The sequence below is a fragment of the Budorcas taxicolor genome, chromosome 6, assembly GCF_023091745.1.
Source record: "Budorcas taxicolor isolate Tak-1 chromosome 6, Takin1.1, whole genome shotgun sequence".
Lineage (NCBI taxonomy): Eukaryota > Metazoa > Chordata > Mammalia > Artiodactyla > Bovidae > Budorcas > Budorcas taxicolor.
This window is the reverse complement of record NC_068915.1, coordinates 6,341,452-6,367,347: the sequence shown is the minus strand read 5'-3', so window position 1 is coordinate 6,367,347 and position 25,896 is coordinate 6,341,452. Positions and strand designations below refer to the sequence as shown.

General features: G+C 40.0%; 1 protein-coding gene across 1 annotated transcript in view; it reads right to left on the bottom strand.

Annotated features, from left to right (window-relative positions):
- Positions 1–25,896, bottom strand: part of PDE5A (phosphodiesterase 5A) — a 142,776-nt gene that overhangs the window by 69,186 nt on the left and 47,694 nt on the right. The window contains exons 4-7 of the mRNA XM_052641838.1: positions 11,263–11,334; positions 9,511–9,600; positions 6,659–6,796; positions 4,426–4,493 (exon numbers count right to left, since the gene is read on the bottom strand). Coding sequence (XP_052497798.1) covers positions 4,426–4,493; positions 6,659–6,796; positions 9,511–9,600; positions 11,263–11,334 — 368 coding nt within the window. The remainder of the gene's footprint in view (positions 1–4,425; positions 4,494–6,658; positions 6,797–9,510; positions 9,601–11,262; positions 11,335–25,896) is intronic.

The following is a 25,896-nucleotide window of genomic DNA, read 5'->3' as shown; positions in this document are numbered from 1 at the left end:
CATCATAAGATTAAAAGCTAACTATTAGCTAATGTAAGGTACTGGTGTTGGATAAATTTTCATTACTGTAAACTCGGTTAATGAATCAGTTAAAATGGTCCATGTAAATTAGTCTCTTTTAAGGTAACCATACTGGTATTTATCCTTTATTAAAAAATCTTTACACTAAGACTGTCTTGGAATAATTTTTAAAAGTGGAAAGACATATTTTCTTTTACAGAGAGGGAATGTGATATTCATTAGAAACAAATCATGTATACAGTTCAGTTCAGTTCAGTCGCTCAGTCGTGTCCGACTCTTTGCAACCCCATAAATCGCAGCATGCCAGGCCTCCCTGTCCATCACCAACTCTTGGAGTTCACTCAGATTCATGTCCATCGAGTCAGTGATGCCATCCAGCCATCTCATCCTCTGTCGTCCCCTTCTCCTCATGCTCCCAATCCCTCCCAGCATCAGAGTCTTTTCCAATGAGTCAGCTCTTCGCATGAGGTGGCCAAAGTACTGGAGTTTCAGCTTTAGCATCATTCCTTCCAAAGAAATCCCAGGGCTGATCTCCTTCAGAATGAACTGGTTGGATCTCCTTGCAGTCCAAGGGACTCTCCAGAGTCTTCTCCAACACCACAGTTCAAACGCATCAATTCTTCGGCGCTCAGCCTTCTTCACAGTCCAACTCTCACATCCATACATGACCACTGGAAAAACCACAGCCTTGACTAGACGGACCTTTGTTGGCAAAGTAATGTCTCTGCTTTTCAACATGCTATCTAGGTTGGTCATAACTTTTCTTCCAAGGAGTAAGCGTCTTTTAATTTCCTGGCTGCAATCACCATCTAGTAAGATTTTAGTTTTTTTAATGCATATTCACCAGTAGAGGTCACTATTACACCAAGTCACTGGGCTTGTTCAGCTATCAGAAGAATTAGAGGACTTGTCTGAATTAATAACAAAAAATCCCAATGTGAATACATAAAATAAAAGTACACAGAAATATGCTGCCACACAAATACATTTAAAGGTAAGTATAGATAATTCCTCATTTTACACATTTTTCTTTTCTTTTTTGGCTGTGCCTCTTAGCTTGCGCAATCTTAGTTCCCCAACCAGAGATGGAACCCAGGCCCCAGCAGTGAAAGCACGGAATCCTAACCACTACACAGCTAGGGAATTCTCATCATTTTATACATTTAATATGCATATCATACTCATTTTCCTATTCTCCTCTGGATATATATAAATTCATAAATAAACATGTATATATATATTTGTCTACATAGTAATCATTATTTATGCAAGCCAAAAGTAAAATAATCAAATATTTAATGTTTAACAGCTTTCTAAAATGTTCGTTATAAAAAGCAACAAAAATGTATGGTGTCATAAAATAAAAACAGTATCTATTAATGTTCCTCCTAAGAATAAGACTTCATAACTGACCTAGGCAGCACAGCCCAATACCAGCACTTAAGAAAGATACATACATACTCACTGGGACATGTGCATACTATCACATATTCAAAAAGGATTCAAAATCCACGAAAGCAATGTTAAATATGCTAGAAAATACACACACAGAAGCTTAGGAAAGAACAGATGTGGAGATGGGAAATAAAGTTCAGTTCATGACTAACAATGCCAAAAGGGAAATAAAGGTCAGCTATTCTGATATAATTGTATGAAAGAAAAATTCAAGGGTAGCAGAAACATCTCTAGCGTAGAGATTCCATGGTTTATGTACCCTGACTACCCATTCCACAGCCAGGTCAGGAGTCACGGCCTAGGTCAGGGGTACCCCGCAAGTCAAACACATTCCCTATCTGTCTCCATGTTACTTCTGCTCCTTTGCGGCTTCCTGAAATACTTTTAATAGAAGAAAAAGTCTTTCATTGTATCATATTGGTAAAATAATACTCAATATAATTTTTTGATTTAAATACAATCACATAACAAAGTAACAACTTTAAACCGCTAGAGTCAACAGTTTCTCCATCCTGCTGGGGAACACAGAAAAGGACAGGAAATGTCATGAAAGGGAAGAGAAGAAAGAGGAAAGGGTATACAGGGCAGAAGACAGCTTCTGCAGACCCCACGCTGATCCATGGGGTCAGTCCTAATGAGGAAGGCTGGGACAAAACCAGGTGGCACACTCAAGCATTTTGTTCTTGCAGCTGCAAGCTCAGACAGTTTGGTTTTACATGACCTACAAAGATGATTTTCGTTTTATTTCCAGCTTTTTATTACAAACATTTTCTTCCAATTTTTTATGGTGAACTTTTGAAATACATAAGAAAGCTGAAAGCAAAATAAATATCCTACTCTTAGATTCAACAATTTTTAATATTTTGCCACATCTGCTATATCTACATATGTGCAAATATATTCATTTACTTATACTAAATTTAGATATATTTACTTTATTATATTTAGATATATTTACTGTTTTATTTATTTTTGGTTGAACCATATTTTTTGTTGAAAATATCTTTTTTTTAATTGAAGGAATTTTTTTTTTAATTGAAGTACAGTTGATTTACTATGTCATGTTAGCTTCTGGTGTACAACACAATATACACGTATGTATATATGTTATATATGTATGTATACATGTATAACACATATATGTTATGTATACACATACATAACTGAATCTTTTCCCGTTTTCAGATTCTTTCCCCGATAGGTTATTACAAAATATTGAGTATAGTTCCCTATGTTATACAGGAGGTCCTTGTTGATTATGTTTATATTCAGCAGTGTATATAGGCTTAGTCCTAACCTCCTAATTTATCACCCACCCACCCCACTACACCCTACTCCCTCCCCAGCTGGCCCATCTGAACTATTTTAAACTAAGGTGCAGACATCCTAACACTTTATCCTTACATAAACCAGCACGAATCTACTGAAAATAAGAACATTCTTCTACTAACCACTTAGTGATGCCAAAGAAAAGGTAACAATGATTCCACACCAATATCCAGTATCCAGTGCATATGCAGATTTTCAATTATCCTCACAAATGTCTTTGATAGCTATTTGTTTTTGACTAGGATCTAATCAAGGTTCATGTACTGCATTTGGCTGCTATGTCCAAGGACAGCCCCTCCCTCCATTTTATCCAATGACTGTTGCCTTTTTGAAGAGACTAGGCGAGTTATCCCCTGGTGGCTCAGATGGTAAAGTGTCTGCCTACAGTCTGGGAGACCCAGGTTCAGTCCCTGCGTTGGGAAGATCCTCTGGAGAAGGAAATGGCAACCCACTCCAGTACTCTTGCCTGAAAAATCCCATGGACGGAGGAGCATGGTAGGCTATAGTCCATGGGGTTGCAAAGAGTCTGACATGACTGAGCGACTTCACTTCACTTCACTTCACTTCAGGCCAGTTATCTTACAGAATGTTCCATAGATTTGCACAGAGGTTGTTTTTAAAGAACTACCGCCAAGGGACTTGGTTCCTGAAGATATTACTGTGACATCATTCACCAACATGAAGTAATTCTCTGATAGGTCAACTGTAGAGTAAAAACTCTGGAACTTTAATCTCAATAGTAAAGTTAAATAATGTTCTATTTCCATGATCATATGCGGCTTTTAATTATCACTAATAAGAGGTAGTATAAATTGACATGAATTATTTTAGGGAGTGAAATAAGTGAAAGAAATAAATAGTGAAAAATACAAATGGCATTATGCCCAAGAATTCCTGACGCTTGACCCTGGCAGACTTATATTCCTTGGATTATCCGATTGCTTAAGCAAACACCACCAGTAATTTGCTAAGGGTACAAAAATATGAGAAAGAACATTTGTTAGTTTACTCTAAATCCTTTTTAAAGTTCTTCAGAAAGCACATATAAAATTGGACGTCTATAACCTTGATACATATAACCTTGACTTTCTATTTTTTCTGTGTACCAGCCAACAAAAAATGAATACAAACTTTAAAATTACAAAGAACACGAAAAAGAAATGAACTGCAGTAGATTTCTGATTCTCGCCATGTGTACGTGTACTGGTGTGATGGAGACTGCAGGCACTCTTCTGGGGTCAGTTAAATCCCAGGGCTGTTTCCAAATCAGAACAGACTCAGAAACCTATCAAATTTTCACCGAGGGTCCAAAGTACAAAGAAAAAATATATCTGAAATATATGTCTGTGGGTCTTGAATGAATCAGCTCACAGAAAACACTGTACCCAGGCCTATACTAATTGTGACACCATTTGCTCTGTGAAAGAATTCTCCAACAGGACAACTGCAGTGGAAAAAACCTGGAACTATAACGTCAAATAGTAAAGTATTTTCACAAATGAAGTTACTTGTAGGAGGAAAAAAGCAACTACAGCTTCTGTGTCTTAAACAGGTCGTGAAATAGCTATGTAACCAGTATTATGTACATGTGAAAACAACAGAGAGGCCGTAAGTCCTTACCGTGTTAAAGTATCTGACGATTTTTCTAATTCCTCACACTCCATGTGAAACACACTAGAAAAAGAATCCTGGAAACAGAGCAACAACACATACTGAGAAATATGTTTAAGAATACACTGAAAACTATCTAGACACAGACATACAAGTCTGTGGAACTGAGACCCCACTTTCTCAGACAAAACTGACCCAAGTACTTACTTCACGACACTCTCAAACCTACTTCCCATTACTGAGAACCATGCTCTTATTGTTTCTGATACTGACCTACAAAAATACTTATTTGAGTACTATTTGTTTTTGCTTTTCTACCAGCTGTAAATGAACATGTTACCTTCAGATTTTCTCTGTATTTATTAAAAATCCTCAAGTTTTAGCTTTTATGCACACATTCACTGCTATTCTTGGGTCTTTTTTTTGGGGAAAAAAAAAGACACAATTCAATAATATTTATGAGATTATTAAATTATGAAGATTTTAGCAACAAAGAGACATACTTTTGAAGTTAAATTGAAAAGCAGCATACATATTTGCACCCATACTCTAACTGAATAAAAAATTGGAAGGAAACAAATAAAACAATGATATCAGTTTAATGTGGGAACAGAAGAAATGAGTACATTTTTTTCTTGTTCCCATTTAGATCTTTGCTCATGAGTTGAAATGTTTTTTATCAAAAAATAATTACAGTATAAATGAACATCAAGTCACTTAATTGCTACCCCCAACAAATTAAGTCTTTAAAAAGTGAGCAAAACAGATTAATCGGCATACTGCTGAGCTATACTTTAAAGCAACTCTGATACCAGTCAGTTGCTGCCATGATGGCTGTTAACTGGTAGAAGGATAAGCTGAATGTTAAATAAAGTGATATTTAAATGGTCTAAAAAAGGAGTGCCCTTGTGTATAACTTTCAAAAATTAAATGACAAAGAGCAGTCACAGAGCAAAAATGGTGAACTGACACACTGCATTAAATTCAGACCTGAACTTTAGAAGGATAGCTACAATCTTGTAATTATCTCTATATTAAGGAATTTATAATTGATTGAAAATATTTTAAATAATTCCCATGAGAATACTGATTATCTTACAGCACAGTGAATTCTCATTTGATCTCCTATTAATGAGAGTTATACACACACAAACACAATGATTCAGATAACACTAGAGCACACAGTCCTGTCTTCCTAATAAAATAATTAAAAATTTAAAATATAAGTATTAAAAATCTTTTTATAAGTAAAATAATATTTTACAAATAAAATATATTTTGTTTATAAAAAATAATAATTTTTTCAATAAAATAATAGAAAAACTATTATTTCCCCCCCCATGCATGCACGCTAAGTCACTTCAGTCATGTCTGACTCTTTGCAATCCTATGGACTGTAGCCCATTTCTCCACCCACCCCCCCTCCACAATCAATTCCAATATCCTATACAGATTGTAATTTACTTTATGCAAGTAAGAATCCCTATTTTCTTTCCTAACCCACCAACGAAGAGCATGTTCTCAGGGTCTAAAGGAAAAAGAAAACAACTACATCAAAAAGAAATATACCAAAAGCAGTGATTCATCAGTTAAGAAGGAAAAGAAACTGCATAAAATAAAACGGCCTTAGGCTAAAGGTGCTGATGCTAACAGCAAAGTCAGCTGGCCTGTAAGTAACCAGCACTCTATGAGAACACTCCATCTTTCCACACAGATCTTACTTCTTTACATGCAAATCAATGGCTTGAAATCTACAGCTTAGAATAATTGAGCAACTTTCCCTGGTGGGTGAAGAATTTGGGACTAACAGGTAACTTTAACAGCACTACCTCCACTGGGCCATGCCTTATGATTTCCACACAATCCTGTTCCGCTCAGAATAAACAAGAGGAACAGGTCTACCTGCTTACAGCAAGAGGGCACCACTATTCCTGGGCAAGAAAGGTCTGCACACTGTAATGACGAAGCATAGTGCAGCCTTGATGGAAGCAGCACACTGACATTCCCACGGTGACTGCTCAGCGGAGGGTCAACAAGGTGAGGGTGCGCCGGGGCATCCTCCAACCTCATCTCCACCCCTTTTCAACCAAACAACTCATTCTTTAATCAGCTTTAGATAAACAACCATGTTCAGTTGGACTTGAGAGAGAGTTCTGAGGCCAAGATGAGGTTTAAAAGCAATGCCTTAAGGACCGTAAGCTTCTGTCTTTCTAAAAATAAAAAAGTCATACTCTGTACTCACGGAGCAATCTTCATCCACTATGAAAATGGTGCATTTCTGCACCTGCATGAAAGAGATAATAGTGGCAGCTATTTTCTTTAGAATTACTTCTAATGATTGTTGTTCTTCAAAAATTAAGCTAGCAAGGTCAAGCAGCACCTAGACAAAAAGATTAAGAGCTCTGATTTAGTAATTATTAAAGCAATACAATGACTTAGATGGGTTGTAAGTGGTTTATATATAATCTAACAAATTACAACCAAGTTTAAAAAGAAAACATCCCTATTGATTGTTAGTACAATTAGTACTGTGGTTACGATCAGACTCTGAAGTCAGAGCCAAGAGTTAAGAGTTTTTAATTCTGGTTTCTCCTCCTGTGGGCTTTGTGATCTAGTTTCTTGAAAATCAGAATAACAGTACCAAAATTATGGGGCTGTTGTGAAGACTAAATAAGTTAACATTGAGCAGTGTCTGATACATAAAACACACTATTGTTTTTGTTGATCCAAACTTCTGAGATCAACATTTACCAACATTGCCAACATTTTCACAGAAGAAATGTTTCCCTAAATAAACAAAATTTTCAGAGTTTCTTTCATGTTTTTCCTGATAATTTCTCTTTCCTTTAACTCCAGAGAATTTCATCTAGTCTCACCGGAGTATCTGTGCATGGAGGGGAGAAAAAGGGTTATTATTTAAGATTTACTGAAAGCAATACTATGCCAGGAGACGTCTGAAAGATGAGCAGGAATTATTCAGTTAGGAATAATTATTGAGGTTAGAATAGTTATTGAAGAATAGTTGTTGAAGTTAGGAAGGAAAATATCACAGTCAAAAAGAACTGCATTGAGAGAAAGTGGCATATTGTATGTTTTGATCAAACTTTTTAAGAATAGAGAGTGTAAAGGGGAACACTAAGCAGATGATATTGCAGAGGGTAAACAGAGAAAGAATCCCAAAAGCCCTGTCTGTCTTTTGAAGCAGTTTGGACTGTGACGGATTGCGGTAGAGAAGGGACAAGATCACCTCATTTTCATAAAGTGAAGCCTGGATTAATGAGTGGTGAGACTGGAGCAGGGAGATGTTGGGAAGATGCTGCAGTTGGAAGCCATGGAAAGAGACATTAAAGGGTGGGGGGATGAATTATCAAAGAAATAAGGAAAAAGAAATACATAAAGCTAAGGGCTTATATCTCCAGACTGAAAGGAATGACCAGGTACAAGCATGATGAATGAAAACAAGAACCATATTGTGAAATTCAGTTACAAGAGCAACGACAAAGAAACGATCCCAAAAGCTTATAGATAAAAAAGAGCTCCAGGAATCAGAACAATATCAATGCTGGCAGAAGACAAAGCATAATCTCTAAATTCTGAGAAACGTTTTTCAATGCAGAATTTTATACCCAGCCAAACTGGCAGGATGCTATAATAAATACTTTTATACATGTAAGGCGCTCACGTCACAATATCTGTTGCAAGTAGTTAATTAAGAATGTGCTACAGCAGAACAAGGGAGTAAACTGAGAAAGAAGGAGCCCTGGGATCCAGTGGATAACTAGTGGAGTCTTCCTAAGAAAGCAGTGAGGGAAGTCCTACTGTGAACCCCGCACAGCAGGCATGAGGAAAAATAGGTTTGCTTGAAAGGAGAAAGGAAGAGAACCTCAATCTGGAGATTCTACATGAAAAAGAAGAACTCCAGAGAATGCCTAAATAATGGAGAGTTTGGGGGGGTAGGGCAATAACATGAGGCTACACCAGTGCAAACAGTTCAAGAAAAAAGGAATAAATTTCAGAATCAACAAGAAAAACTAAATTATATAACAAAGGTAATATGAGCAATATTTATATCGCAGTACTTATAAATACTTTATTTTAAATTGCAACTTTGGAATTAATCCAGACAAAGCTTTAGAAAAGTTAATCATGGTTGTAGAACAATACAATTCTTCCTAAATTCACGATGGAGTCACATCTTGATAAATCCATTGTAAGTTAAACATACTGCAAGTCAAAAATCTGTTTAATATACCCAACCACCTGAACATCACAACTTAGCCCAGCCTACCTTAAACATGCTCAGAACACTTACATTCGCCCACAGCTGAGCATAATCATCTAACACAAAGCCTATTTTACAATAGAGTATTGAATATCTAATGAATTCACTGAATACTGTACTAGAAGTGAAAACTGGAATGGCTGTGTGGGAAACAGAATGGTTTGAAGTTGCTTACCCTCATGATGGCGTGGCTGCGAGGAGCTTTGGCTACTGCCGCCGCCCAGAGTCGTGAGTATGTGTCACCATCCCAGGAAAAGACCAGTATTCAAAACGTGAAGTTTGGTTTCCACTGAATGTGAATAGCTTTTGCACCATCACAAAGTTGAAAATGTAAGTCTAAATAACCAGTGTAAATTGAAGACCATCTGTGTACATGTTATCAGTGTGGGCAACATAAAAGAAAAAGTCCAGATAGGAAAAGCAGAGGTAAGGAGTAGTAATTGGGAAGGAGAGATGAGGGATGTTAAGATCCTTATCTTATAAAGCAGGGAATCAAGAGATGACATCTCTAAGTGATAAAATAAGAACTAAATCCTTAATATTACAAGTACAATTCATTCAATAACTGAAAACAGTGACATCATAATACTGGTACCATGATGACAAAGGGTGGTATAAAGTTAGTAAATCTTTATCTGTTAACAGTGATAAAGCAATAGCTCACAGAAAAATACAAAATGGAAAAAACATCTATTAGAACAAACAGTAGAAACCGTTAAAATATTTAGAAACTGAATCTGTGATATATATATAAAAATTTAACCATTTTCTTAAAAAGAATTTCTATACTCTCTCTTTATAATCAGACTTGCCTGATTTCTTTTGTTCTCCAGCAGTGAAGTCTCATAGAGTTGAGCATTATGAAGAACAATTCCACAAAATGCCAAGTAAGCAGCAAAGTCCTAGAAAACAGACAACAGGCAAGTAAGAACTGTCAATAAACCTGTCTTGTTATATTGCTGGAAACACAAACAGCATCCAAAAATATTTATAGTTCAAATAAATATTAAAAAACCAACAGCATCAAATAAAGAGTGTTTATTCTGCATAAAATTAGAAACTGATGCAAAGCAAGTGTTAGCTAAATGATACAATCAGTAGATGACAAGCGTTAATAAAGTCGCCTAACATCATAAAATAGTTATAAAATAAGCAAGGAGAAAGAGAGGAGACAGAGATCTCTTTACATGATTTGATATTGAAATTCACTTTATGCAAAAGTTGGTGTAGTCTCTAAATGATATTAAGACTTGGATTTAAGCTAAGACCATAAAAATAGTCCATACCTTATTACTGGGGCAAACTGAAAGCTCACATACTTGATAGGAGAATACTGGCAACAGCAGTCCCATACTAAATTGCAAATATTAAATATATTCTTTTAAACACGGGCCTATCACCCTCACAATACTATACCAAGGTTGATGTGTTCACAGTTACACTAATTATTGATTAAAAGAAGTGGCATATTTTATTCACAATCATGAATTTATTCTGCCAAGAGATGATACCAACTAAGAATGACAATCTTTCAAAAGGGGTTTACCTGAATGGATTACAGACGAATAATGGAATAAACAGCCAATCTAGGACCATGTTTCCCACCAAATATTCTCAGAGGTCATTAACAGAATAGGAGACTAGATGACTACTACACATTTAAAAAGGTACTTGCTATGTTCCAAAGCAATTAAGACATGGGCACCAATACCAGTGCCAATACAGCCTACAGCAGGAGACAAAAATAACTCTCTTATTGGAATGTCTTCCAAAAGTTCCTACTAATTTTCAGTGGAGGGACAGAAATAGCAATGGGCTTAAAGAGCAAGAATTCAGTGGGCTCCATGATATACATATAATTACATATCCAGGAAGAGAAATAATAAAACCTACTGACAGAATGAAGTTATAAACTGGTTTAAGGACTTCCATCCTTAAACGGAAAACACGTCGATGTGGTGCAAGGAAACTATCCGTTCAGAGTTGGACGAGAAAGGTAATAAAATAATGCTGACTGCCACTCTTTCTGAAGCTAAATTCACATCATCCAGCCTGAATTCACACCTTGGCGCCCCATCGTCTGTGTGTAAAGCTTATAAAATATTCTGAAATTTGCTTCATCAGGAGGCAATTCCAATTTTTAGCAGTCTTGGAGTGCTGAACTTGGAGCAGTGCTTTAGGGTTTTGTTTTTTTTTTTAACTTCATGTTGAATTTCTTTATAGCAGTGATGAAAAGTAAATGGGAAAGTTAAAATATCACGTCACTCTCGGGATAGCCCCAGCATGCACAGGGCCCTGAGGAAGGCTTGGGGGCGTGGCGAGGCAGGGTTGGGGGCGTGGCAAGGCAGGGGTCAGGCTGGGGGCGGGAGTTCTGTTGACTGAAGGCCACAGGTCAGTACTGATTTAGCCAGAGGAAAGAGACCCCTCTGAACATTTCAGATCCTTTCAAACCATACTACTTTTGGGATCAACAGTTTTGACAATTGCTTATTCCAAAAGTCTATACACTCTAAAGGGAAAGCATCTTCCTAAATTGAGGTCATACTAGGCACAAGTTTTGGTACCTTTTCATCTTTTTCAGTGAATGTCCCACCATTTCCTGATTTCTTGTTGATAGCCTGGGCTACACCAACAACCTGGTATAAGAAGAGAACATTGATAATTTCACTGACAGAAATTTTTGGTATAAATTCACCAAAGCATGAAGAATTTCTACATGTGCTTTAAAATAACAATAAGCTATAAAATTAAAACAATAGCTACAAAGTTAAAACAAATCCCTCAGCATTTAAACTAGTTCCTTAGCATTTTGTAATTTCTTTTTCCTCATAAGAGTTCAAATGTTTGTAATTTCTTGAGTCCCAAACTATATTTTATTTTGGAATTTCATACTGCTCTGTGAAAGAAATTTATTGGCAATCACTTCTATTGTGAAAAATTTTCATGGCTTTTTGATAGAAAATAAACACAATTTATATTGTATTTCAATAAAGTATATGACAAAATGAACATTTTACATTGGTTTTAGCTATAATATTTCAAATGGCTAAATGTTATTTTATTGCAAATGAAACAGGACAAACGGCCCAGTCACAGAATTTAAAATACAGGAGAACCAATTAGGGTAAAAATAATTCCTAATGTAGGAATGTTGTCTAACTTCTTTGGAAATTTCTGAACTTGAAAATTATCTTACCATCAACAGACTTATTTGGGGGGAAAGAAGTTTTATTGAAAAATCAAACAAGAAATTAACAGACTGAGCCTGATTTCAAATCAGAAGGTGTTTGAAAGAAACTACATCTTAAGAAGACTGAGCTAAACTCTGGAAATGTGCCTTACATTTCCACAAAACACTTACCAAGACTCCTAAGAACCTTCTCATCTTTCTGCTTAAAGCATATTTTACTTACCCATTTAGTTCCAACTTAGTTTCCATATTACCTCAGTTTTATAAAGACCTTCAACTTACTTTTGCTTCCTCTTTATTACTCAAAGTTCCACTCTTTCCTTCCTTCTGCAATTTAATTAGTGGAAAAAGCTATGATTCTCTAAATGATTATATTTGAGGAATAAAGTCCTTAGTTTTGTGTGGACAGTTTATCCTTTTTTCTTAGCTCATTCTAGTCCCTTAGCTTTAAGAAATGGAAACAAAATTCCTCTCTCACACAGTAGAGCAAGGAAGGGGAAACACATTCTTGTCTGATGTGGTTTTCTGCTCTTCTCAACACATTTCCCCCCTGCCATGACAGTGAACAAGGATGTTGACTTTTAAAAAGCAGAATCATTCAATTATCCTGTACCTATTTTACACTCATTAGTTCTTGGCTAACAGATTTCTCAAGGCTCCAATCTCAATGACTAAATGCTTACAAAAGCTTTTGTCTAAGGTCAAAACACCACGATTGCAGCCAGATACATTCACTTAAATACAACTGATGGGAGCCTCTTTAAAGTCTGGGGTCTAATATACAGTGCTACCAATAAAACTGGATGACTTTAAAACTAATACGATATTGTAAAGTAATTAACCTCCAATTAAAATAAATAAATTTATATTTTAAAAAATCGCTTTTGGTGAAATTTTATCCTCCACTTGTTTGCAGAATAAGGATGGGGTGGGGTGGTGTTCTGCATTTGTTCTGTCTAGCAAACTGACCAGAAATCTTGTTCACAGGCTTTAAAACCTACCATGTACACCATGAATACCAACTCTTTCCTATATTTAATTTTGTTTCCTTAGCATTACAACAAGATATTAATCATTAGGCAACTTCATGGAATAAGGACTTCCAATGATGAATTTTCCATCCTTTGTGGTAACGAATTATTTCTCTTACTAATAATTTTATAGATTTAGATAGACAGGTTAATTTAAGGGATGATAAATTAAATATAATTAATATATTCTTTCAAAAAAACAGGCAAGTTCTTTCAAGAGACTATTAGACCAGGAAAATATAATACTCACATGTGCCTCAATACCTAGATGGATGACATTTTTAAAACAGCACTGATAAAGACAACAGATAAAAATCTGAGAAAAGGTACAGTGTTTGTCCAAGGTGACGTTAAGACAGGAAAAGGCCAGAAGACTTTGATTCTCCAAATTTCACAGAGCCCAGCAAACCATGTACCCCATGTCCTCCTCGTGTTAATAGGAAGTCTTTCCTTTTTCTACCATCTATTGCTCCTTTCAACAAATCAGTTAATTTTCTTCAAGACAAGGTTTTTAATGTCAGTTTACAAGGACAGCTTTTATTCAAAGTATTTGTCAGACCTCATATCTGAGAGGCGAAGCCCCTAAACATGTTAGCTTCCATATCAGAAACCCAATCGCTTCTGCTTACCCACTGGCTACCTGCAGGGCTCTCAAACACCAATGCTTTGTGCTATTTTTTAAAGCATCAAGAAGCTTCTCGGTTTTCTATTTCACCGGCACTTTTCACAGCATAAATGCGTATCATGTCCTCACAGGGTCAAGTGTTCTTTTAGGAATGCAAAGGGCAAGACTTGATTCTGGCTGGGTGACAATGAGGAATGTGACAGCTGGTCGCTGCAGGGACAAGTGATCATCGCCACAGCGAACAACTTCTTCCTCCATCAGCAGCTGCCCTGACCTTCACTGAGGCCATACATCAGTTTCTACGCTTCTCCCCATTCCTCGTTCCAGGGGATGCTCGGCATGGAGGCTAAAAGGCAGAGAGAGAAGGAAAAGGCTCTACAATCTTAGCTGTCTCTCTCTCCCACCAGCAAAATGTCTCTATCATTATGACGTGATTCCAGACCATCTACAACCTGAGCTGAAAACCTAACTTCACCAAGAAAACAGGAACTTAATGCAGACAGAAGCCAGTGGAGGGCTCTCCCTAGTGCTCTTCCCCAAGCTTTCCCAACTCAGTCATTCATTCAGCAACAAATATTTCATTCAACAGATAATCAATAAGCACTGTGAATGTCCCAGTCACTGTTTTAGACAATGAAGAGGGCACAGTAGTGAACAAGACAGATATAGACCTGGTCTTCATGGAGCTGACGTTCTAGTCAGGCTGTTACACTTGGAAGGGAATCCTACTCCCGTGCCCTTGCCCACACCTCTTATACAGACACAATGAAACTGACAGGTTGACCTGACCACTCCAGGCTGTTTCACCTCTCTTCCAAATCCTAGGCAATCGGCAAACGATGGCCACGTTCCATGTGGTAGGCAAAATAAAGACCTACAAGGATGTCCCATCCTACTCCCTGCAACCTACAACTATGAGACCTCAAATGACAAAAGGGATTTGGCAGATATGACTAAGTTATATATCTGGAGACTATCCTGAATAATCTGGGTGATCCTAATGTAATCAGACGGCTTCCCCAATGGCGCAGTGGTAAAGAAACCACCTGCCAAAGCAGGAGACTCAGGTTCCATCCCTGGGTCGGGAAAATCCCCTGGAGAAGGAAATGGCAACCCACTCCAGTATTTTTGCCTGAGAAATCCCATGGACAGAGGAGCCTGGCGGGCTACAGTCCATGGGGTCACAAAGAGTCAGACACGACTGAGCAACTAAGCACATACAATGTAATCACAAGAATCCTATGACAGAAAGCTCACTTTCTGTCATAAGGATTTGAGGATTTGAGGCAGGCAAGTCAGAATTAGAGATTTTAAGATGCAGCTGCAGGTTCTGAAGATGAGGAAGGGGCCACAAGCCAAGTGATGCAGGCAGCCCACTGAAGCAGGAAAGGTTAAGAGGATAGATTTCTTCTCTAAAGACTCCGCAGAGAAACACAGCCCTGCTGACACTTAGTGCCAGCCTGCTGAGAACTATTTCAGACCTCCAAAACTCTAAGATAATACATTTGTGTTGTTTCAAGCCATGAAATTCCAGTAGTTTTTTCACGGCAGCAATAAAAAACTAATACATTCTGTTAGCATTACTCTCACATGCTCCCGTCCCTGGGCACTCTTCCTCACCCCATATCATATCTTGTGCTTCACCATTTAAATCCTCACCTCCTTTGAAAGCCCTGACATCTCACTGCTGTTGTTTTCTTGCCTTCAGTCTACCTTTGACACTTATGCCAAATTTATAGTGTTCTTCTTGGAACACTATTTTGCACGCAAAAATGATCTCACTACTCAAAGCTTTTAATGGTTCCATCCATCCATCTATAGGACAAAAAAATTGCAGATTCTGATTCCGTACACTCCACATAAACTAAAATCACTTACAAGGGTCTTTGACACAGAATGCCACAATGACCTTGGCGTACTTCATCCCTTGAAAGATTTTCTTCCACTTTCTCAACTGAGGCTGTCTCCAAAAAGCTTGCCTTCAAAGTCCTTTGAAATTCTGTGTGGCAGTTAAGCGTGCCATAATCTGGTGACGAGTTATTTTTAACCTCATTCCTTCTACTTACATCCTAAATTTGCAACACAGTTGTTTCCTAAGGACATGATTCATATCTATACCTATGGAAGCATCAATACCTGACACTGTTCTCAATGCTTCATAGATACTTGCTGTTGATGATAACGGAAGAAGGGTCAGATAATTCAAAGTTTTTTAGGGTGATGTACTTACTGAAGTTTTGGTGCTACTGGTAAAGAACCTGCCTGCCAATACAGGAGATGAAAGAGACACGGGTTCGATCCCTGGGTTGGGAAGACGACCCCCGCACCCCGCACCCCCCCCCCCCCCCCCCGAGAAGGGCATGGCAACCCACTTCAGTAATTGTGCCTGGAGAGTCCCAAGGATACAGGAACCTGCAGGGCTACAGTCCATAAGGTCACAAAGAGGCGGACACGACTGAAGTGACTTAGCACACACACACTGGACAATTCACATCTGAATAACAGTTAATAATATTTGACCATTTTTCTTCTCTTCTTCCCTTGATATTAAGAGTTCTGTCCTCATACATGAAACTTAGGTGGCAGCAAGAAATACACACACTTAATAAGTCTTTAGCTATGGAGTTCAAACTTACAGCTTAAAAGGACTTTGGAAAAGCATGAAAGAAAAGTCTGAGATTGTTTTAATTTTAAAAATATAAAAAATCGCAGAGAATGAGACAATAAACATCCACCCCTTGTCATCTAAAACGGCAGGAAAGTGGGGCTTGTTAAAACACTGCTTGGTGGGTCCCACCCCCAGAGTGTCGGAGTCAGAGATCTAGGTTGGGGCCCGAGAATCTGTTTTACAAAGTTTACTAAAAGTTCTCTGCTGCTGCTGCTAAGTCGCTTCAGTCGTGTCCGACTCTGTGCGACCCCACAGACGGCAGCCCACCAGGCTCCCCCGTCCCTGGGATTTTCCAGGCAAGAGTACTGGAGTGGGGTGCCATTGCCTTCTCTGAAGTATCAGCAAAGATTATCAATTTTTAAGGCTTTCCAAGTGGTTCAGTGGTAGACCATCCGCCTCTAAATGCAGGAGACGCAGGAGATGCGGGTTTGATCCCTGCGTCGGGAAACTCTCCTAGAGAAGGAAATGGCAACCCATTTAAGCATCCCGGCCTGGGAAATCCCATGGAGAGAGGAATCCATGGGGTCGAAGAGTGGGACACAACTGAGAGACTGAGGGCGCGCACAAACGAGACGTACAGGAAAATTGGGGGTTTTCGCCCAAACCGGGCGGAAAGCTCGTAAACGGACAGCACGGAGGTAGAAGGCCGACCACGACGACCCGAGACCTGAGCACAGCGGAAGCAGTTAGGGCACGGGGTCTCCACAACGGACGGCAGGGGCGAGCGCACGCGCAGAAGGACGACGGCGCCGAAAGAGCGGTCCCGAAACCTGGCCGCCCCGCGCGCACGCGCACATGCGCCCCTCCCCGCGTTCGCCCGACGCGCGCTCGAGCCCCGCCCCCTGCGCGCCCCCTGCCCTCGCCCTCCTCGCCTTCCGCGGGAGCCTGGGTCGTAAAAGCCCGAGACAGGTGATGCCAAATGCTGCTGGTCTAGGGACAAAATACGCTTTGATAGCCATTGATGTAGAACTACTCAATGTTAATATTTGGTAATGTTTCCTCTTTTTAAGTTAAATTACGAAGATATCACATTGGACTTTTCTCTTCCCAGTCTCATTGTATTTCATGCCAAATGTCTGGGATATTTGCAGTTTTTTGCTATTACAAACAATCCACAATGAGCATATCTGTATAGGACTCTTTGTACATGTGTAAGAGCTTTGGGGCTTCCCGGTGTTGCTAGTGGTAAAGAACCCACCGCCAATGCAGGGGACACAAGAGACCTGAGTTTGATATCTGGGTTGGGAAGATCCCCTGGAGGAGGGCATGGCAACCCACTCCAGTACTCTTGCCTGGAGAATCCCATGGAGCCTGGCGGGCTACAGTCTGTGGGGTTGCAGAGAGTCAGACACGACTGAGCGACACAGTATGCACACACACAGGTGAGAGTTTCTTTAATGAAATCTTTAAAGGATTCTAGAATTTTTACCTTTATCATCAGTGCAGAAAAGTTCTGTTAACCTCACATCCTAACCAGAACCTAGTATGATGAGGCTTTTTAATCTTTGTCAATCTGTTGGTAAAAAATGTATCTCATTATTGCTTTAATTTGTATTTCCCTGATTACTACAGAGAATGAACACTTTTTAATTATTATTGGCTACCTTAGTTTTCTTTTTCTGTGTTGCCAATGTGTATCTTTGCCAATTTTGACCTTTTCATTGTTGTTTTGAATTGTCTGGCTTTTTGAGAATCAAAGTTTCTTGTTTCTTTAAATGGCTGGTAAGACTGACTTTACTTGGTTGTGATCCATTTTATCCAGCTGTTATGCACAAGTCCTACTATACCTATTTCTTTCAAGAGTATGTTTATGGATCTTCCAGGGTTGGGAGACAAGACAAGAAAGATTACAGGAGTGGATGCTTTTACTCTTGCAGCCTGGGTGGCCAAGAAGAGGCAGTCAGGGTGAAGAGAAACTTTTACGAAGTTGCAAGATATAAACAGCAGTGCCCTGAAGATAACTGGCATCAGAAATACATTATCAATGGCCAGTGGCTCTAATATAGTTAATAAACCCATTCCTGGTCAAAAAAAAAAAAGGAAAACTTACAATGCCAAAAAGTTTGCCATTTAAAAAAAGGAGAAGGAAGGGTCTGCAATGTAATGGGTACTTTCTCTGTTAATCCTTCTAATCTTTGTCACAACACTTTTGGGTCAATATGATTACTCTTATTTCATCACAATAGCTGATATTCAGAAACGTAAACCAGGTAGTGCAAGAATGTGGAGACCCCCACGCTCCTCCAGGTATAACCCTATGAGCTATGACCTTTCCACTGCTCCCCTGCAGGGGAGAGTGGGCCAGAACTAATATAAAATACAGCTTCCTAAGTACTAGGGTTCAAACGAGACAAATCCTGAAGACCACCAGTTTCCCCGTATATCCAGCACTGTTCTCAGACCCCATACATATGCTTATCTTATTAATGCATGCTTTCCTCAAAGGGAATGGAACAGTTTTAAAACGAAACAAAACCAAGTCCAAAGTGGCTGCTTAAAGTTCTGTTTTCTTAGACTCCTGATTATAAATTATTTTTACTGCCAAGAACTACTTACATAACATAGAAGTCCTATGTTTCAGGGGGAACTAGATAATAAGCAATTTCAAAAATAAGCAGATTATTCAAGGAAAAGCAAAATAAGCCTATGGTGATAAAAGTCAGAACTGGGTAGCCCATGGCTCTTGGGCATTGACAATGGACAATGGTCATGAAAGTGTTCACTATCTTGATTGGGGTGTTACTTACACAGATGTATAAACATTTGTCAAACCTCATCAAATTGTATAATACACATAATTTACTGTATGTAAACTTTACCTTCTGAACTGAAACTTTACCTTAGTTTTTAAAAGTAATCTGGTGATTGCTTATGATGTTGTAAGATGGCGGTCCATGTGCTGAGCTCCCAGCTGCCCTGGTCACGGAGGGACGCACTGAGGTCCTGACCGTGTGCTCCCGGATGGCACCAGAACACATCCACCTTTCGGGGTCAGTAGCTGTCCCACCCTGGGAACATCCAGTGGGAGTGGTGCCAACCTGAGATTGGATCCCTTCCAGACAAGGGATGCTGGGCATAATTCTTGACCTGAGTATTTATTCTTATCCCTTTGCACCAAAAAAAAAAAAAAAATCTCTTCCCTGCCAAAAGCCAAACTCTGCTACACCAGTTTTTAAGTGATGAGGTGAAGGTCTGAAACCTAGAACCACAGGGACCTACCACCTTCTTATTAGACCTCTCTACCCCAGGGATACAGAGATTAGGTCTGAGACAGAGCAGCACACAGCCGCTGTGAGCAAACTGTCTCCTCCTCTGCCCTTTACAAACTGCAGAGACACAAAGGTTACATAGCAGAAAAGAGCCTGCTGTCCTTCCCATGACAGGCAATGCTCAGCCCTTACTGTTTTTATTTAATTTTCCATTCCTCCATTTGTCTGCCCTTGTATCACTGCACAAGGAGGACGAGGACATTGTCTGACCCTCCGTTTGGTGACAAGCTCTGCGGTGGGCACTGTCACACTCCCTGTCTCACTACGACCCCCGTCAAACCTTCCACTATTTGCACCTCCCGCTGAAGCTTCACAGACCAGTCACCTTAAGCACAGAGGGGTGAAGAGAGGTTCTTCAGCAATCACTGACCTTAAGCCGGCCCTCAAGACCGAGTTGTTTTTACTACAGTTGTAACTCTTTCGTTTGAACTCTATCTTGCTGGGCTAATTTGGAGCAAGTGCAAAATAACAATAAAAAATTTGTGTACTCAATATATATTGTTCAAATTATACTTGCACTTTGTATCAGAATAATCCTATCACTGTCTAAGCCCACCTTTACACATGTCATTGCCGAAAATGACTTCAGAGCCTGGGATCTATTGACCAACTAAGATTTATTTTCAGGGAGAGGTCCTGCGTTCTGCCAGGTGCTGGCCTGCAAAAGCACAGGCTTCACCCAGACAGTGCTGTTGGGTTTGGATTCCATCAAACCAGGATGGAGTCTCTTCTGGCACTGCCTACACTTACAAAAGGTCCGTGCTCTGCAGCCTGGCTGGATGCTGTTCTAGTAAAGCTCTCTGATAATTACAGGGTAAAGGGGTGTGTCCATAATGTGTACCCAATACACACAGAAGAGAAGTAACACAGCAAAAGCAGCAAAACGCAAGTTTCATGCATCAGGACACTGAACAGGCTGAACCTCACTTACAAATTAAAGCTGGTATCACAGGGTTGAGAGAACACCTTAATGGGAGCTGAACTAAGTGTTTAGATCAGTGTTCTTGTTTCTACTAGCCCATCGAACTGCATCACAGCCAGTTAGATATTCACATCATAGAAGCTAGATATTCACAACATTTAACTGAAGAGATCCAGGGGGAAAATCTGTGTGTGTTTATCATTTTTTTTTTTTTTTACATTTAACAAATCCTTCACATAGAGAATATAATTTATAGTATTTTATCTCTAAGTGTTTTTTCCTCCAAGATGGAAGATGAGCCTTAAAAGATAACCTACAGGAAAGCTCAGATGCAGACAGACACCAGTCTCGCCAGCAGAACTCGGAGCAGTAGGCATTACCAGCACAGAGGCGTGCCTGCCTCCACACAGCTGTGCACTAATGCACCGAGTAATTAACTGGGAATCACTGTTGGCAACTCTGGATTTTATCATTCTATTATTCCAGTCCGTAATTTTGCATTTTCCAAAACTAAAATAGTACAAGAGTTGGTTGGTAGCTTTTCAGGTACTATCATGAATAAAGATGAACAAGGTAACTATTTCATGGTGAGAAGAATGCAGCCTTAGAATAAGATGACCTGGGTCTGAATTCCAGCCCTCCCACTTTACAGATATGAAATATTGGGACATTTTCTTAACTTGACCCAGTCCTTAATTCTGCATCTGAGATGGGGATGATGATGTCAGTATAAAACACTTATTTCTGATCTCTAAAGGTTGGCAGGAAGATCCAAGTACTACTGCTATTAACCACATAGCCTTGATTAAATTTCGACTTGAGACCCCTTTTATTTGTTTTAGTTTCTAGGCTCTAAAATGGCAAAGATACATTTTTTTTTTTTAATTTTTAAAGTAGATTTCAGGTAAACTAGGTTACTGCACACCAGGCGTGCAGTTTAAATGTCACCCTTTCATCTCCTTGGTAAGCATTCTTGTCTCAGCTGGCTCTCATGGAGTCTACAGTTTAGGGAGGGGAAACAAAGAAACCAGTAAGCTGATACATAGTATGCCTAATGGTGACTAGCAAAGATGGAAATAACGGTTGATAGTCAATAAAAAGGGTCTTTCCAGGCAGCTCAGTAGATAAAGAAATCTGCCTGTCAATGCAGGAGACACTGGTTCAATCCCTGGATTGGGAAAATCCCCTGGAGAAGGAAATGGCAAGTCACTCCAGTATTCTTGCCTAGGAAATCCCATGGACAGAGGAGCCTGGCTGACTACAGTCCATGGGGTGGCAAAGAGTCGGACACGGCTGAGCATAACACAGCACAGCAGCAGTCAATACGGACGGCCGAAGAACTTCATACTGAGACGTCATCTGAGTGAAAACCTGGAGGACTGCGGTACTCCAGTGGCTGCCTCTCAAGGCAGGGCATGTGGGTTCGATTCAGGCTGGGGAACTAAGATTCTGTGTGCCATGGGGCAACTAGGCCTATGTGCCGCCACTACTGAGCCTGCGTGACCCAACAAAAGATCCCACCTGATGCAAGTAAGGCCCAATACAGCAAAAATAAATAAATGAATATTTTAAACCAAAAAAGCCTGATGGAGATGAGATGGTGAGCCATGTGGAGAACTAGGTGAAGGGACTTCAGACAAGGAAACAGCAAGTGCAGAGGCCCTGGGGATGGAGCTTACCTGATTTGTTGAGAAAACAGCTGTACTAGAGAGGACTGGCAGGAAAGATAACAGGTGAGATCAGAGGGGCTTCAGGGGCCGGATCATGCGGGACCTTTCTTAGAGAGTGAAGGGGAAAACCATTGCAAGGTTTAAAGCAGGGGAGAGATGAGATCTAACAAGTTTTATAAAGTGCATTTTAGACTAGATTACAGGAAGTCCAAGGCTGGAAGTACGGGCATCAGTTGGGGTGGGAAAGGCTGCTATAATTCAGGTGCTCCATGCCGATGCGCCAGTGAGGCAGAAGTGCAGGTGGAGAGCACTGACTGAAGGGACCATCGAGGGTTTTCCTGATGCGCTGGATATATACTGGGGGGTGGGGGGATGAATTTCACCTGATTTTAGCCTGTAAGGAATTTAGCTCGAATGGCTGGGATGACAGACAAGTTAACTGTGATGGGGTTGGGTACAGAGCAGGTTGAGAGGGAAGGAAGATCAGGGGTGATGTTTTAGACATGTTACAGGGTAAGGCGAGAACTGCGAGTTCTCATCACTAGCTCTTGCCCCATGGATGTCTTGTGGCCCTGCACAGAGTGGTTTCCATAGAGTGGTGAGGCTGAAGGCTGGTGGATTATGCTCCAGCGAGAGGGAGGAATGGAAACAGACAACAGGGACAACTCCTTCCAAGAGTTTAGCTCTTGTGGTCATCAGGGAAATGGTGGTCTCTGCAAGGAGATGTGCAATCCAATGAGCATTTGCTTTTGTTTTTAAGATGGGAGAAATAATAGCATGTTTGTATGGAAAGGAGTACGTCAAGGCTGTATATTGTCACTCTGCTTATCTAACTTATATGCAGAATACATCATGAGAAATGTTGGACTGGATGAAGCACAAGCTGGAATCAAGACTGCTGCGAGAAATATCAATAACCTCAGATATGCAGATGACACCACTCTTATGGCAGAAAGTGAAGAACTAAAGAGCTTCTTGATGAAAGTGAAAGAGGAGAGTGAAAAAGTTGGCTTAAAACTCGACATTCAGAAAACTAAGATCATGGCATCTGGTCCCATCACTTCATGGCAAATAGATGGGGAAATAGTGGAAACAGTGACAGACTTTATTTTTGGGGGCTTCAAAATCACTGCAGAGGGTGACGGCAGCCATGATATTATAACACACTTGCTCCTTGGAAGAAAAGTTATGACCAACCTGGACAGCATATTAAAAAGCAGAGACATTGCTTTACCAACAAAGGTCCGTCGAGTCAAAGCTATGGTTTTTCCAGGAGTCATGTATGGATGTGAGAGTTGGACTATAAGGAAAACTGAGCGCCGAAGAATTGATGCGTTTGAACTGTGGTGTTGGAGAAGACTGTTGAGAGGCCCTTGGACTGCAAGGAGATCCAACCAGTCCATCCTAAAGGAAATCAGTCCTGAATATTCATTGGAAGGACTGATGCTGAAGCTGAAACGCCAATACTTTGGCCACCTGATGCAAAGAACAGACTCGCTGGGAAAGACTGAAGGCGGGAGAGAAGGGGAAGACAGAGGATGAGATGGCTGGATGGCCATCACCAACTCGATGGACATGAGTCTGAGTAAGCTCCGGGATTTGGCGATGGACAGGGAAGCCTAGCATATTGCAGTCCATGGGGTCACAGAGTCAGACAGGACCGAATGACTGAACTGAACTGATGCTGACAAACCAATTTGGTGGAGGAGGCGCCTTGGTGATTCTGGACACAGTGGGAGGAGCTGCTGGGCTGTCTTTGAGCAGATGAGATGGATGAGACAGCACAAGTGCCAGGCTGACCTTTGCTACTTCACAAACAGTTAAAGTCAAAGGGGAATCAGAGGGGACTTCCCTGATGGGCCAGTGGTTGGACTCTGAGCTTCCAATGCAAGGGATAGGGTCTGTCCTTGGTTCAGGAACTACAATCCCACATGCTACTTGGCCAAAAAAAATTTTTAATTAAAAAAAAATAGCAAAGCCCCCAAAACCCTAAACAATTTTTTACTTAAAAAAGAAAGAAAAAAAAAGGGGAGGGGGGAGGCAGGAATCTAGAGAGTATAAAGTCAGATACAGGAGTGGGGAAGAAAGATGGGGAATGCTCTGTGGAAGGACGCCTCTAATTGCTTTGTTTTTCACTGAAATAGTAAGCAAGACCACCAGCTCAAAGTGGGGATGGGGACACAGCACTGAGATCTGAGGGGAGAGGAGAAAATAACAGACAGTGAGACAACACATCCACCCACTGCCCCCCAAAGGGCCAACTGTTTTCATCCCCACAAATCAATTCTCTCTTTTGCATGTTCTATTTTAGGAAATATCACAATTCTCCCTCATTACATCTACCTAAAAAATCCAGGAAGTATTCTACATCCTTTCTTCCACTCAACCCTCCATCAAATCAACCCCTCACCCCCAGAAACAGAGGTGTAACTAACAAGTCCACTTCTAGTCTCGATTATGTAAACTCCTCCTTACCAACCGCCCTGCTTCCAGACAGAACCTTCTCAGCGTATGAACAAATATGGAAATCAAAATCTATCAAGCATCAAATTATGTGGCTCTGGGTTACAGTATAAACAAAGGAAACTGTTCATCCTTAATGCTGTGGCCACACAGATCTTTAAATGATAGCAAATGCTTCCTGGCTTAAAAAATAAAATAAAACCCAGCACCTCGTTTGCATGGCAATTTAAGGACTCTGCGACCTTGCCAGGACCTGCCTGTATGGCCTCATCTCCAGTTTATACTCAAGCAAACACTCTGCTGAAGTACTGGACACACTGCTTCCAATTATGATCCATGAGGGAGGAAGAAAATCTGGTGCAGAAAGATAACAGATAATAAAGACACACCAGTGGGTATTTTCCCGTGGGTATTAAGAAGCCAAGTACTTAAGCTACACGCAAACAGTGATCTCACGGAGACTCGCATTGGTGACATAATGTTTTAAGACTTTTAATACCTCAATCATTTGCCATAGCTCAAACAGCAGGCATCTCCCTCTTGTCTCCTCAGTCTTCTTCTTCTATAGAGAAGGGAACTGCAACCCACTCCAGTATTCTCGCCTAGAGAATTCCAGGCACAGAAGAGCCTGGCCCACTATGGCCCACGGGGTTGCAAAGAGTCGGACATGACTGAAGTGACTTAGCACGCGTGCATGCTTCCTCTTCTGTGTCTACGTTCTCTATGACTCAAGCCAGTCTGGAAGAGCACATATACCAACTTGCCACATTTTTGAAAACTCTTATCTGTGTTGCCTCTGGTAGATATTATTTTTTTAGTACATAAAAGGCTGAAAAACAATAATTTTTAAGATTTTTTTTTTTTTTAACTGAAGTATAGGTAACTTATGTTTCAGGAGTACCGCAAACTGATTTACTTATATACAAATATATTCTTTTTCAGATCCTTTTCCATTATAGATTATTAGAAGATACTGAATATAGTTTCCTGTGCTACATAGTAGGTCCTTGTTGTTTAAGATTATTTTATTTTCTAAAAATATTTTTATTTATTTATTTGCTGAATCGGGTCTTAGTTGTTCTCAGGTGAGAACTTCTGTTGTGGCACAAGGACGCTCTCATTGTGGTGCACAGCTCAGTAGCTGCGGTGCACAGTCTTAGCTGTTCCACAGCAGGTGGGATCTTGTTCCCTGGCCAGGGATTGAACCTGCGTCCCCTGCATTCCAAGGTGAATTCTTAACTGCTGGACCACCAGGGAAGTCCCTAAGATACTATTTTAATTAACAAGTAGAGTTCCTCGTTTATCATCTGGCCAGTTTTAAGGAAAGATACTAAAGCCTCAAAATACACTTGGTACATTT